Source organism: Notolepis coatsorum (genome assembly GCF_963971535.1).
Source record: "Notolepis coatsorum genome assembly, chromosome: 10".
Taxonomy (NCBI): Eukaryota; Metazoa; Chordata; class Actinopteri; order Aulopiformes; family Paralepididae; genus Notolepis; species Notolepis coatsorum.
Window position 1 is genome coordinate 78,789,560 of NC_140174.1, and position 16,370 is coordinate 78,805,929.

Below are 16,370 nucleotides of genomic sequence, written 5' to 3' on the forward strand. Positions count from 1 at the left end.
TGTCCTTCAAGGTTCCCGTCACGTGGCGGTTCGGCACGTTACGGGGGGGGGGGGGGGGGGGGGGTGGTGGAGTTTCCTGGTCCCACGGCCTGGTATATTGGGCGTGTGCACCGCAGGAATTCCCCCACCATAGAGTACGTCACCGTGCGCGTCTCTGTTGGTAGGACTTCCGTGTGCTGTTCAGGTCCATGTGATGGATCTGTTTCAGGGGGGTGGTCAGGGCTCCTCCTCACCAAGCGCCTATTCGGGCCTTCTGTGAGTTCGGACTTCTTCTTCCATGTGAGGGAGCCTCCATCTGAGTACAGAGCCTTCCTCCTCAGATTGTCAAAGTGAGTGGACCCTCTAGACGGGTCCTATTGTATATGTTTTCGATTCAATTCGATTATTGAGTGTGTATGGGTTCAGTGCCTCTTCCCCGGAGAGCCCTAAAACCGATTTTTTACATGGCTCAAGGTGCAATATATTCTTTTCAATCTGTACAGCTCGCGTGGGAAGTCTCTCTGGGGATCCCCGTCTCCTTCCTATGGGAGGGTGGTGGGATGTAAAAATGTGAACAATTTTTACCCCTGGCTGTGTAGACTGGGATACATACTGTTGATGCTTCCTTCTTTTCTATTCAAAACGTTTTTGAGTTAGGGAGTGTCACACCCCTCTTGTCGTTCCCCTGGGCGCCTTGGGGATTCAATGACGGGTCTAAATAGCCTGTTCATTGATGGGGGTGTGTCCCGACGCACGTATAGTGCTAGCTCGCTGTAAACAGGTGACTGACTGGCATGCCTTGGTTGCTTGTGGTTGAAACAGCGTTTTTATAAAGCAACTGAGATGGGGGTTTTTCCTCTTCCGACGACCAAGTCCCACGACCTGGGTTGGTTTTTCGACGGATTCTCGTTCATGTCTGGGGGTTGATGACGGAATGGATCTGAACATATGTAGAGGGGTCTCACGCCCTTGGGGTGGGCCACCAGGCGCGGTTCGGCCGAACGTCTGGGTGGCGCCTTCTTTTTCATGTTAAGATCGACACGCATATCTGCCCTTTCTCCTGGAGTTGGCATGTCGGCGTGGTTAGGGCACGGGACTGGTTCTGTTCACGCTGGACCGGGTCAGTTGAACCCGTTGTCTGCCGGGGATGCAGATCTGCTGTTCTGGTACCCTGAGGGACTTGGGCTTTTTTCAGGGGGAAAAATGCCAGGTCGGTCCGGGTGTCACGGGGTTAAGCGCTATGGAGACCCTGGTTGGGTACGTTTTTACTCAGCACTGTCGTAATGGCTTACGGCCATGCCAACCTGTACGCGCTCGATCTCGTCGGATCTCGGCCGCTACACAGGTTGGTCCTGGTTAGTACTTGGTTGGGAGACCGCCTGGGAATACCAAGTACGGTGTGCTTAGGGGCTGGTTCTCCATTATTTTTCGCTCCTCTCTCACGCATGGCGAAGAGGGGCCTGTTGGGGGTGGTCTTTGACCTCCTCTGGTGACCCTGTGCTTCCCGTATCGCCAGGCCCGGTCCGAGGTAATGTTCGTCGACCCGTAGGCCTGGGTTAACCCTTTTTTGGAAACTGAAACACTTGTACTGCGGTATAGCCGGTGTATACCCGCAGGTGTGTTTTGGAGTTTTTTCTTGAGGGGTTATAGGAACAACCACCGCATTGGGTAACACCGAGGTGGTTGATTCCCTGGTGTGTTGGAGCAGTGTCAACTCCCGGGTTACCCGGTTGAGGGTGCCCCTGCACGTTCATGACGTCTGCCAATCGTGTCAGCCTTCTCTGCCTCAACCCCTCTGGGTGGGGGTTTTTAAATGGAGGCTTGGTCATGCAACAACGCCAGCATACGCCCCTTCCGCCGGGGCAGCTGTGTTCAGCTGTCCCCTCTGGCGCCTGTCTCGTCCGCAGTCTCCAGGCTAGGGTTGACAGCCTGTTGCCTGGTTTTTCCCCGGTGCGCTGCCTGCTTCCGTTGGTTAACCTTTTTTGTGTGCTTACGGCCATGCTGACTGCCTGTTCTGCAGGGTCAGTGTGCCAGGCGGTGTACTATTGGGGGGACAGGGCCCGCTCGGCTTACGGCCATACCGACCTGAACACGCCCGATCTCGGAAGCTATGCAGGTTCTGGCCTGGTTAGTACTTGGTTGGGTTACCGCCTGGGAATGCCAGGTGCAGTAACTGAGGGGCCTTTGTCCGAATACGCTGGCGATGTGGGGGGCGGGGCACTACGTGCCCACCTGGTGGGGTCTTGATGCTGGCATCATGGACTTCTCCGGGCCCCCATTCCAGGGAGTCCAGTCCTTTTGGTGGGTCTGGGTCTTCCTTCGCGCTCCGCTGCTACGGCCTTGCCACGGGGTTGGGTTTGCCCTTGACCCCGTGATTCTGGGGGCAGTAACGAGGTTGTTCCTCCGTTCGTTCCCGGGTGGCATGCGGGTTGTGCGTGTGTGTAGTCGTGGGGTCAAGCCACGGTCTGCTCACCCTGTGCGTTGAGTTGCTTGAGTGCCTCTTCGCACGGTCGGGTCCGTCGCCTTCCCGTGAAGCCCCTAATAGGGGGGATACCCTCCATTCGGGGGGGCTCGGCCCTCCCTGTTCTGATGGTTTTGGGGGGCTGTCAGCGGGGTGTATTTGTCAGCCAGCGGCTCCGCTTGGCCTCCCCTTGTGCAGTAGTGATGCCAAGCAGAGCCCCTTAACGAAACAGAACGTTAGGTTATGGCTATAACCAAGTTCTGTTAGTTAGGGGTGACGCTTGGCATCAGACGGCCGCTGCAGCCCTTGACCTCACCTTGTGGTGAAAGCTTGGGAAGGAGGAGAGCAGGTGACCACACACCTGCTTATGAAGGTAAGCTGATGAGGGGTGTGGTCAGACTAATACTGGTATTAAAGGTACATTTGTGGAATTTATTCAGTGCACGTACGCGAGGAAGTGCAGTAGTGATGCCAAGCGTCACCCCTAACTAACAGAACTTGGTTATAGCCATAACCTAACGTTTTCTCTCCAGGCGTCATCAAAGTGAGTTATGTAGTCACAACATTCCTCTGCCCTCTAATACAGTCCCTGTTGTGGACGAAACGTGTAGATTGAGCTAATCTAACCCTGAGATTGATGGTGTTATGTAATTGAATTGCTTTTCCTAGAGTCATACTGTGAAGTGGACTTGGTCCCAACGTGTTAATCTATTTAGATTTCACACATGACCGAACATAAACAAAGGAACTTTATGGACTGAATGTAATTCCGGAATATAAGTTTATAAAATGCAGTTATCCAGTAAAAATATTATATATACATATATTAGGGCTGTCGGTTTATAGCGTTAATTATATTAATTAATTACACAGCTAATTATCATGTTATGAAAATTAAACTAAACTACTTTTTATTTTAAATGGTCCATTTGCATGTTCTTGGTATATGGATCTTGGGGAATGTATTCCCAGTGTCTGTTACTAGGCTTGAGTAAATTGTAATGAACCAAATGAGCATATCAATTACATTAAAAACAAATAAAGAAAATGTAATGTGACTGTGCTCAAATTTACCAGACCTGACAAATCTAAGCAAATGAATAAAGGGAAGATGATTAAACGGAAGGTTTTGTAGATGCAGTACTGAATTCTGCCATCCGGACAAATGTAATTTGAAATATGATTATAGAATATCATGCCTATAATGGTTATGTGATTAATTCGATTAATTAATTACAAATCCTGTAATTAATTAGAATCAGGGGTTCCCAAACCTTTTCAGCTCGAGACCCAAAAGAGAAATTTGGTGTTTCCCCGGGACCCAAACTTACAAAAATACATAATGAATTGCCATAACATACATTTATAGGGTGGCCGGGTAGTGCAGCGGACTAAGGGGCCCTTCTCACTCACTATTCGAGTCCGTTCCGGTCCGTACCGTCCTCATTCCGGGTCAGAGTGCGAACTCCCCCCCCCCCCCCTCTCCCCCCTCTAGTTTTGTGTACACACTTCAGTCTTGGTTCGCTCCGGGTTCTGTTTACGGTTTGAGCTTGTAAGCTTGCCGTAGGCGATGATGTCATGCTCGAAAATGTAAACACAGGAAGAGTGGACACTGTGGTGGATGCTGATATAAAATGAACAAATAACCAATAAATATGAAGTTATATTTGAACCTCTGTTGTCAAGCCATGTCAATATAACCCACTCCCCTTTTCTCGCGAATGGAACTGGTGTTGTTGAGTCCGCTTTTGAGCGTTTTTCAGGGTTAACGATAACGCTAAGCTAACGGCTAACACTCTACCGGTCGAGCAATCAATTATATTTAATGTCATTGATCTACCGGTCGATCACGGCCGACTGGTTGGGCACCACTGGTCTAATAGAAATAAATGCATTCGAACAAGAAACCAATGTATAGACATAGCAATGGCAAAAAAAATTGCCAGGCCTAATGCGAGCCAGGGAAGTGTTGTGTTAACGCTAAGCTAACGGCTAACGCTAGTTAGCTACTAGTAATATTGCTCTCATCAATTATATTGAATGTCATTGATCTACCGGTCGATCACGGCCGACTGGTTGGGCAGTTGGGCACCACTGGTCTATAGAAATAAATGCATTCGAACAAGAAAGTATAGTAGACGTATAGCTATGGCAAAAATTCGACCCCGAATAGTGAGTGAGAAAGGCCCCGCGTCTGTCTACCACCACAGAGACAGTTAGATCGAATCCAGCTGTGGTGCTTCCGGGTTGGCCGACCGTCCATACTAACACGATTGGCAGTGTTAGCGGGTGGGAAACCCGGCGAGGGTGGGTCCTGGTCGTTGTAAACAGCGACTCCTACAGTTCGGTCGGGGTGCCTGCACAGCAAGGGAAGGATCTAGGAGAGGTAGTGTGACCTTCCACACGTTACACTCCCCCAGTGAGAGTCCGCGCTGCCAGGTGAAAAGAAGCGGTGGGCTGGGTACACATGTGTCGGATGAAGCATGTGATAGTCTCCGCCCTCCCAGACCGACGGTAGGGTGTAGAGTGCACAACGACCAGGAAGGGGATTGGGAATTGGCATGACGACTAACATTGGGATGGGAGAAAAAACGGAAAAAGGAGGAAAAAGATAATTAAAGAAAAAATAATAAAACATACATTTATAAACTACTGATAAAAGAACACAACAAACCATGTATTTCAAATGTATATGAAATGTATTTAATTATAAAAGTACATCACAGCAATAATCAGAGTGTAATGTTAAGTTGCTCACCACCTCATAACATGTATACAATTTTGTAGGGCTGTCCCCGACTAAGGATTTGAATGGTCGACTAGGATTGGCCAAAACTTGCCGTTAGTCGACTATTGGTCGACTTAAAAAAAATAAAAATATTTAATTTTTTTATATTATCATTCCATTTGGGCTGTGGGGGGTGCTTAATGTCTGAAGGAGTCGACTGAAGGCTTCTTGTCCTCTGCAAAAGCATGCAATTGGTCCACTGATGGATACATCTTGATATTTGTCTAGTATAGTGTGTTCATTAGATGGGTGAAATCCTCTTTCAGTGCCTCTGTGCCTGTTTTCGTAGGCAGTTAGCCTCTGGTATGGGTGCCATTAGCATTAGCCATGCTTCTATGCCTCTTTTCTTTTGAAAAAAATGATAAAAAAATAAATAAAATAAAAAAGAATATTTTTATATTTTTTATTTTTTTAAGAGGTTGGCCAGTCGACTACGGCCCCTTTCGACCGATTAGTCGACTAATCGATTAATAGGGGTCAGCCCTACAATTTTGTAACACTTTTAAAAACAAACATGTTCTACTCCTTTCTATTTCTCACCCCTTTTTCAACTCTATTTCTTACCCCCTCCCTCCGTCCCTCAGCCTAAATTCTACTGACCTGACATGCTAGAATGGGTATAATATTTCATCTATGGCACAATGAAATCTAATGAGGTATGTGGCTGGTTGAAGTTTTCAACCAGGTATGGTATTTATTTTAGACAACAAAACATATACAGATCATTACATCACATATTTGCTTTTGTCAAGGAGAGGAACGAAAAGCCAATGACTTATTTACATCGTTGTCCTTGGAAGTCAAGGATGCTTGGAGAAACAAACGCATACAACTCATTACAGAAAATCATTCACAATTATTACATTTGCATAGCAATAATGGCACAACCCTTAATTAATATCAACATGTACATTTGTTGAAACATGTTACTCTAGCCTTGAGAACCAGCAGATCTATTCTGGGCTTGGTTTTTGAAAGTGCTATTATGAGGTCATGCTGAGCATTTAGTCTGTTTCTGTATTTGACCTAGATTCACATAAGTATGTGGTGCCAAACTGAATCAACACATCTACAGCTTTGAAAACAAAAAGTAAATTTAAAAAAAAAAAATTATTGGCGACCCAATAAAAACTGGTCGGCGACCCATTTTGGGTCGCGACCCAGAGTTTGGGAAACACTGAATTAGATAAAAATGTTTAATCGCCTAATGGCACTAATATATATATATATATAACTGTTGTGACATCAAATTACAATCATACCATCTAGCAAGAATTAAACATATTTACAAGTCTTAAGGAGACATAACATCTGAAAGCAAAATTTCATTCTATTTTTGAGCATTTGGGAGAAATTATAAATCCCTTTGTTCTCCGCCGACGGGTGCAAACAGGACTTTGGACTCTCAAGGGTTAAACTTCGATGCCCCGCGGGAGTTTTGAACCCGGGTCTCCCACGCAGCAGGCTACAGCACAGACTGCTAGACCAAGAAGTGAACTCACTGATTTGTAACGTGTTTGTCTTTTGAGGATGAGAGCGAGTTTAACCCATAGTATCGCTACTCACCCCGTCACTTCACAACATCTGAAGTCCTTCGTGACTGCGCTTCGCGGTACCATCTGTTACACTCACCCAACTTAAAACTCACTCCACTCCACCCAAGGCATCCGGGTCACGGCACCAATGTAACGGTTGTGACATCGTCACCTTAAACTTCGATGCCCGAGGGAGTTTCGAACCTGTGACCATGCCGCGGGCAACAGCACAGACCGCTATACCAAGAAGTGAACTCACTGATTTGTAACGTGTTTGTCTTTTGAGGATGAGAGCGAGTTTAACCCATAGTACCGCTACTCACCCCAGTCACTTCACAACATCTGAAGTCCTTCGTGACTGCGCTACCATCCGTTACATGTATACTTCTATATTATCTGCTATAAAGTACAGATAATCCCATCTTTAAAAAAGAAATTTAATACAAAATAAAAAGTAAATGGTTTTTGTGACATAGTGATGAATATGAGAACTAGGTGCAGACAAAATGGGTAAAATGGAGGGTTTGTTTTTAATTTCTTGGGATCTTTAAAGATTTATAATGGGAATTATATACCCCGTAATATACTTATTGAGTTATCTTTTCAAAATGGCGTAAAACTTGTTTTGTCCTTCGGATGAGACACTAAACCGAGGTCCTGACCCCACGGACGCTTTTTGTCGTTAGTTCATGCTGCCAGTTGAATGCCAGCAACACTATATAGCGTTTGTCTGTCTTTTTTTTTATTAGCGATTTGAATTCATATTTCATCAATCGAGCCTCACGCCAGTGCTGCAGACTCTCTGAGCTCCATTGGGAAAGTAACGCCCCCTATAGTCTCTCCTGTGGTACTGCACCCCATTGGATTAGACTGATGGGGGGGGGGGGGGGGGTCCAGTTTCCTCATTACTTTTCCGTCAAGCCATCTGAAGAGACCGAAGTGATTGCAGAGCCGCAAAACAACGTGGAATACACATTTACAGTACCCAGCACTGAATCAATAAACGCAATCGATATTTGGAATGGCGATCAGGAATTGGAATAATCTTTTTGGAGAACATCTGATCTGAGGTAAGCAATTTATTTTACCAGTCTTGGGGTAATCGGATCTGTTTTTACCTATATATCAGCGTTTGCCCTGCGTGTGTGTGCTGATCAGGAAATGAGAGAATATATTTTTCAGATCGCTTCTCTAGCGTGCATAAGTACACATATACTATCGATAATCTAGCATTTATTTGAAAACTATTCATAAATAGGCCGAAAAATGATAAATTTGTGTATTCCAGTAAATGCCGTTTATCACGGAATCTATATATTTTCCTGAAACTTTCAAGAAAACGAGGGCTTTTCAAAATGCTATAAAACGGAAATGAACTGATACAAATTATAATTTTTTTTTATTCCGTTTCGACAATGTTGACTGCAAACAATCATTGATAAGCGACGGGCAGATTAGACACATAATTTAAGACATAGATTATGCGTTTAGAGCGCTATCATTGAAGTGGGTGGTGGCATTCAACGATAAATAGTGCATGCCACGCTGGCAATCCAAGTGTTAAAAGAACCCAGGGCACCTATCGCAAAGAGTAGGGGGTTCCCTGACATTCCTGGCCAAATTACCAATCAGGTCTCTGACATCAAGGCCATCTAATGATCCCTCCCCCCTTAACACGTTGAGTGCCAACGACGAGAGATCTCTTTATTTTTTTTTATTATCATCAATCTAGCCTCACGTTACCAGTGGGGATCTGTCTGAACTCGAACAGGGAAAATACCGCCCCCTATCGTCTCTCCATATGGTACTGCACCCCTTTGGATTTGATTGAATGAAACGCATGGGGGGGAAAAAAAGTCCTGCTTCCACATTTTACTTGTCACCGGAGACGATCCTACCACCAGAACAGCGGAGAATGTGTGTTTCCAGTACCCAGTGTTGGATCAATAAACGCGATCGATATTTCGATATTTGGAATGACTGGCGTAAGGAATCTATTTTACCAGTCTTGGGATAATCTGAGCTATTTTCACCTATTTTCACCTATATATCAGTGTGTGCCATATGTGTGTGTGCGCGATCAGGAAATAAGATAATCGATTTTTCAGCCCGCTTCTATAGCGTTCATAAGTACACATATACTATCGATAATCTAGCGTTTATTTGAAAACTATTCATAAATAGGCCGAAAAATGACAACGTGTTTTGTGTATTCCAGTAAAGGGCGTTTATCACAATCTTTATTTTTTCTGGAACTTAAAAAAAAACGAGTTTTTCAAAATGGTATCAAACGGAAATTAACCGATTCATAAAAAAAATTAATAAAAATCCGTTTCGACAATGTTGACTGCAAACGAGTCATTGATAAGCGATGGCCATATTAGACACATAGCCATCATTTAAGATATAGTTTATGCGTTCGCAAATATGAGAGCTCTGTCATTGAAGTGGGTGGTGGCACGCAACGGGGTTCCGGGGCACCGGACCTGTGGCACTCAAAAGTGTTAATTGGCTATCAATCCCTGTCTCCTGAGCCGTTCAGCCATTGTGTAGTGTGATGTGTGCCTGGTGCCACTGTATGGCAGCCATTGAGCCTGCGTAGCCCAAGGTTGGGTGCTACCAGTGGTGGTGAAGGAGGCAATTTCTACGCTACATTGTTGGGAGCGCTTTGAGTGTCTAGAAAAGCACTATATAAATGTCTAGAAAAGCGCTATATAAATGTAATGATTCAAAAGGCATCACTATTGGTCTCAGGGGTCAGGTGAGTTTGCTACGGCTTCATCAAGAGGGAACATTTAGCTAAGACTGTAAAAATCCTGCCATGAATATAAAATACCTCTGTAATTTACCCCATGATCACTAAATGGGACTGAAGTTTTATTTCAGATCATGTCTTGGATAGTAATTATTCCGCCCTCAGTGTGTGTCTGTACACAAATCAATGGGTAGTGAACAAGAGTAAAGGAGATGCTGGAGCAAAGTTGATTGTCTTTACTGTTGTCTGTTCTCCATTACAAATTTTGTAAAACTGAAATGCACAAAAGAATATGTATCACACAATTGTTGTCAATGACATTGCAATACAAGTACAATATGTACAAAGTTCACTCAACTAAAAATGTTAAACTGAAAGTCCTTGAGCTGACTGAGATTAGCATAGCATTAGCAATACAGGTAGGCTAACCAGGAGCTAACACAAATATATCCAAAACGAAGCAAACATGTTAACTGAGCATTCACAGATGACTCACACATCTATAAATGAAATGCAATATGATTCTTGCACAATACAAACTTACAAGCAATAATTTCCAAGGCACAAACAGAGCTGGAAAATAGGAACTGCAGCTGAGAGCAGACCTCATAGCAAAACACTGTCTGGATAATGAATAGCTGGCCTGGCAGCGTCACATGACTGAATCAGCCAATAGCGTCAAAGCTAGAACGAGCTAAATAAAATGAGTGCACTACTAAAACATCCACAAGAGGGAAAAACACAATGACCAAAACTAGTTCGAATAGAACATGACGGTAATGGTCTTGCTAATCATTGAATAGCATCCAACTCTTTAGAAACTGTTTCATATACTGTGATGCAGTGATGGGAATAACGCTGTTATAAATAACTGTTACTTTTTTCAGTAACGAGTAATCTAACGGATTACTCTTCCAATCTTAATAACGCCGTTATCGTTACTGCCAAAAAATACGGCGCATTACTATGATTAAAGTAGTTTTTTTTTCATCAGACCAACTAGATCTCTGCGCAGAGAGGCAATACTGTTCTTCCTTGGTTAGTGGGCAGCTCGCGAGACGAGTGTATACAATGCTGACGATTGGCTGAGGTTGAGTAAAATGTCATGGTAAGCCAATCAGAGGTAGAGTTGGGCGGGTGTTCGAAAGCATGCATCGTCGGACACACAGCGACAACACAAGCGAGTCAGTCAACGAGAGACGGATCCATGAGCATTTTTTGTTCGCTCTTAGTCTTGTTTGTTGTGTTGCAGCGCAGGGCACTGCAGTAGTGGAGGCTCTACTGCTGACAGCCTTATCAACATAGTGCTGCACTTCCTGGTTTAATAGCACAGTCTTCAGGTGCTCAGAGGGAGAACTAGAGAGATACAGAGAGTGAGAGACGCATGACGCATCTGGTTTTTGTTTTATTTGCTATTTATTTTTGGTATAGTGCTTAACAAGCATAATTTAATGTTGCCCAGTTGTGGCCTGTTGAGGGGCAATACATATCAAAAGTTCCAAAACATCTATTGTGTTTGTATGATCCACTATATAAACATAGTAATTATAATATCTACATACATGGCATTTGATTGGAGGCTAGTCTCACTTTGTCCCACAGCAACATTAAAATAGTTTCGATTTGTGTATGTTGTTTATGTAAAAAATTTACTTAAGTAACGCAATAGTTACTTTCTGAAGTAACTAGTTACTTTCATAATTTGTAACTGAGTAAGTAATTTAGTTACTTTTTGGAAGAAGTAACTAGTAACTGTAACTAGTTACTTTTTTAAAGTAACTTGCCCAACACTGCTGTGATGTAATGATGACAATCTGTGCTTTAAAATGTTTATAAAAAAGGATGTACAAACTGGTAGATGTTCTTTTATAGTTAATGTGAGAATTAAAGAGTGATCCATTAGTTTGGGGGGAAAAAAGTGTTTAATCAAAGTGTAAATCGAGATAACCCTGGTTTACCCTACTTTTCTAAAACTAAATATATTTTGGTACTGTACCTTCATACTAATTCGAAGCACATGTTTAGTCTGGTCATTAATATACTGCAAGTGTAAATGGTCATTAACACAATGGACGCCAGACCCGACATATTTCGGGTTAACTCGCCATCGCTTGAGCGCCAAACCCGAGAAAAGTCATTCATAGTTTCATCGTTATTTCTTTTATTAGCTATATTCATCCATCGAGCCTGATGTTATCATTGGGACTGGGTCTGAGATCGCAAACGTCCGCCTAACGCCTTGCGGCCACTATTGCACTCCATTGTTGTCTGGCCCGAGCTGCGGCGTGGGGGTGGGGTCTAAACACTCGGGCAAGACAAGCGGTTACCACAGTTGCATTGACGAGGGCCCCACGTTCATGTTCAATGCTGGATTACGTTGGAAACATGATCGCAATCAGTATTTGGAATGGCGATCAGATAATTGGATTATTCTTTTTGCAGTACATCATAAACAAGCTAAGGACTATATGTTATCAATCTTGCGTTGATCCGATAATTCCCCCGCGATCGGAGCGTGTGTGTGGGGTGTCCCGTTGGTTGCGATCAAAGCACAGAGGGGCGGCTTTCCCCCCCACCCTTTCATGCATGCATGATGAAACATAATACCGATAATCTAGTGTTGATTTCAGATTGATCCTGGCGAGAAATGGCACGATTTATAATGAAATGCAGTAAAACGCTGTTTGGCTGCGTTTCCTGGTATTACACAGAATCGCTCTAAAACTATACTCATATTCACCACGGTATAAAACGGAAATGTATGCATGAGAAAAAATTCAGTTTTTTGCATCTTGACCAGAAGAAACTCACTGACAATCAACTATGTTATTAGATCCATAGCTATAATATTTAATATAGTTTTAGCACTGCAAACACGGGCATTTATCCCCAAAAGCGCTGGCACACAACGGCCATACGCCCACAGCGACCTCTGGCGCTGAACCTGTTAATATACTGCAAGTGTAATCCATGTACATACAAAAATAAAATAAAATAAATATACTTAAATACTAGACTATAACATTCAGTCACTGTATGTGGTTCCCAAAGTGGGGGTTGTGAGCAGCCGCGGGGGGGTCGCGGGATGTTTTCCAGAATGTATTGATTCCATAAAAAAATATTCGGTAAGACCACTGAACTTGGAAGCAGGCCAGTGTTTCTAGTTGCAGCGGCGCGATAGTTGGATAACCTAGGTGGGGAACAACCAGGAGATCACTGCAACAGAGGGTAACTCAGTCTAAACTCACAAGTTGGAGAACTCTCTCGCTCTCTCGCTCACACACACACAAAGGGAGCCGCATGTGATTGTTGGACGCGGGACCCTTACAAAAAACAAATCTATCAATCGGTATTGTTGCTAATCATTGACATATGCTAGCCTGTTTTTTTTTAACAATAATTTGTGATGCCATCACAAACACTGGCATTTAAAGGGTACTGTTGTGAAGGATCAGATTAAACCGAATATGTATATATATATATTTAATTGTATTTGTATATCGTTTGATATCCCCTGTATATTCCTTGTACAATATGCACTGAATATCCCTTTAGTCTACTAAACAGCCCATAGTAGTTTCATTCTACCATTGGACGAGAACCTGGCGCCAGGTTGCCATACCCCTAGGTCCAAGTTCAATCGTGCCGCCCAACATGTCGTGGCAAGCCCCGGTTCCGCGCAGGAATATGTCGGGCGAAATACGAATGGTACTATTTGTTCATAGCGCATATATATATATGGCGCAAGTAAAGTAGAACTTTCTTTTAGTCCAGTTCTTTACCCTCCAACAGAGTGACAGACGCAAAGCCTCCCCACGACGCACGTGTGGTGTAGTAAGGCCTACTTGGCCCCAGAATAGGCATTGAGATATCGTGTAGATTAATAGTTGAATAGTCATAGTTTGGCACTATACCGTCGAGTTGGACGTATTCTATTAAGCTAATAATAGTCCATTTATGTATGGTGCATCGTTCGGTTAGAGTTCTAAAGTTATCAGTACCCCCATCGTTCCTGACGTTATCTGGACGCTTAACCAGGCTGGGCAGACCCCTAGTGGCGCTTGCATCCGAGGAGCTCCTGGCCAGGGCGACTGGACCTGTATATTGGATTACTCTACCCGGACGACGGCGAGCCTTCCACGGCTTGGATTATGCTTTGGGTGCTTTGATTATTCCATGGATAAAGGCCAACACTGCGGAGTGTTGGAACTACCCCCCGGAGAGGACTCCAGGTGAGACGGCGCTCTACACCAGTGAGGTCGCCTCACGTCTCTCCGTTGTGGACCGGCAGCTACCGTCTACAAGAGGGCCCAACGGTATTCATCTGTGGACCAAGGTTCTGTGGGCACCGTGTTCAAGACTTTGAATTCTCCCAAGACACCGTCGGCCAGATGGGATACCGCCAGCGGCTTCTCTAACCCCCCCCCCCTCCTACTGTCTTACAACCAGCGGGACCCCCCCCCCCCTTTAGTGTATCCAGCTATAATCATTTAAGTACCATCGCTATCGTTTCCTAAATATTCCAGGTTGTATACTTACTCCCTGCGTAACCAGAGATTGGACATTCAATGTTGATTTACCTACGAATACTCATTTGCCATAAAAGTGCATATTTCATATTTCAAATCATAAATGTAATTAAGTGAACGTTGTATATACCTTTTGCTATATTAAACCTTCGATTTGGTACATTTGTGTGGATTCGTTTCATCAGGTGGGAAAGTGTTCATCATACTTATATCATGTACTGGATGGCCAGAAGTTAAAGTACAAGAGGTAGTGGTATTAAATATCATATCTAACAATACAGTCAGGGAATTGTACCCCTCAGTTACAGGTACAAACATAAAATTCCTGCACAAGAATGCAGGAAATTAAGTCTTTGTAACAAAAATTCTGGTCTGAATGATTTCCCCAGTCCGGCCCTGGTTAAAAGCCTCCAATGCTTATTGGTGCGTTACATTTAGTAATTTAGCTGACTCTTTTATCCAAAGCGACTTACAAGTTCTGTACGACAAGTCATCAGGAAGGGCACAACTCTCATCAGCGGAGTAACAATGTCCATCAAAGTGTTGAGTGCTACAGTGTAGGTTAGTATAACGTTTTTTTTTTTTACATCACCTCCTATAATAGTGGGGGTCGCGGCTCTTTGACACCGTTATTTCAGGGGTTGCGGCCTGAGAACTTTGGGAGCCACTTATCATTTATCCAATCTGGTGCATTCCATGTGGGGAAATGGGAAGTAGGGAGGTGATGCATGTAAACAACATTCATGTTGGACCCGCCAACATTAAAATAATAATCGGTAAACCTTTTGGGGGAGAAAATACTTTTATTTGGCACTTGTTTTTAAAAGCTCTGTGGACCTAAGTATACTTTTTTATTTACTTACGATCTTGGGATTACATTTTCTTTTCAATCCACCGTATGTAAGCACCCCTCCATCCTCATTAAAGTGTTGTCAATGTTCTTGTCTCAGGTGTTCGTTCTGAGATCCCCGTGGCAGAATCACTGCAAAGATGTGTTGGTGTTCCAGACCCAACCGTACTCCCTGCTCAGGTGAGGATTTTAACATCCTGGAAGACGGGATGCCACCTCATACATTATCCTTCCCATACTTGGGCCATGATGGCCACCAATTATGCCGCCAATTAATATTCTGCAATACTTAAGTACAAATAGCCTGCAATCATTTCATACTGCAACACATACATTGCACTGTAACTTTTTTCCTTTTAACCAGTCAAATAAAAAAATATTCTCCCTTAACATATAAACTGTAAATTGATCTGAATTAAGAAAATAAACATGGGATCAAGTAGATGAGGCCATTCAGAATCTGCATCATTACCAGTATGTGGTTTTTCAATAAAAGCCTTGAAACATTACTGTGAAAGACATCATGATGCTGGCCATCTGTACTGGGAAAGTAACAGGAAATGATACTGTAGGCTTATAATTTTCCCCTGACCTCTCCTATCTCACTTCTGACCTCACAGATGTGTAATAGAGCAGCATAGTAATCTCCAGTGCTATATCGGACTCTGAGGTTTATTATTTTAAAAGTGAAACTGCATGATGCAAAGACGTTAAATAAATGAAGTGCTGTGCCCCTTGTAGTATTGTAATGAAAATTAGACCATACCTTCCATTTCTGTTTGCATCTTTCTACAGTAGGCCATGTCCAGTATGAGTCGGTATGCTGGGTATCGTACGTGCACGTTTTGTCAGTGTGCTCCTCCAGAGTGCATTCAGAGGATGAAGCGGTTTAACAAAGTCCACAGTGCTGTTGTACGAACACACAGCAAGCTATTTATACTGCTCTGCTGCTTCCGCTTTGGGCCAGTGTGCACATTACAGCATAGGGTTGTGTCACTGCATTAGAGCTTTAGTGAACTGACCCCGTCTTTCATGTACATGGCAATACATAGGATTAGATGTAATCTTCATGTGACGTACACTGATTTTAAAACCTCAATCGTCTCAACTGCAGATTGCAGCATTCATAACGGAGAACCAGTCTGCTCATATTGTGCATTCATATCAAAGCCCTGACATGACGCCTACATTTCTGACCAAACTGAGCCTTATGGGTATAGCTTATAGTGAGCACAAACCCAACTACAACCCACAATTGCTAAGAATTTCATAGTATTGCCTTGTAACTTTTTAATGAAGATATATAACATGGATTGTCAAACTGATCCGAGTGGGTCGAAGAAAGTCACATCAAGTTGGGGTTCATGTGAACCGGACCATCTATTTTATTTCCGAGTGTTTGTGAACAGAACATCGCTCGGTGTCTCTGGATAACCCAGTGTCTCCTGCAGGTTGTGTGAGGACGGTGTCTCT

At 43.7% G+C, this 16,370-nt stretch overlaps 1 protein-coding gene across 2 annotated transcripts in view; it reads left to right on the top strand.

The window, feature by feature from the left end:
* LOC311235201 (kelch domain-containing protein 1-like) overlaps positions 1-16,370 on the top strand; it is a 51,165-nt gene that overhangs the window by 26,937 nt on the left and 7,858 nt on the right. For both annotated transcript variants that reach the window (XM_084322573.1, XM_084322574.1), the window contains one exon: positions 14,998-15,077. In XM_084322573.1, the coding sequence (XP_084178699.1) occupies positions 14,998-15,077 (80 nt within the window). The remainder of the gene's footprint in view (positions 1-14,997; positions 15,078-16,370) is intronic.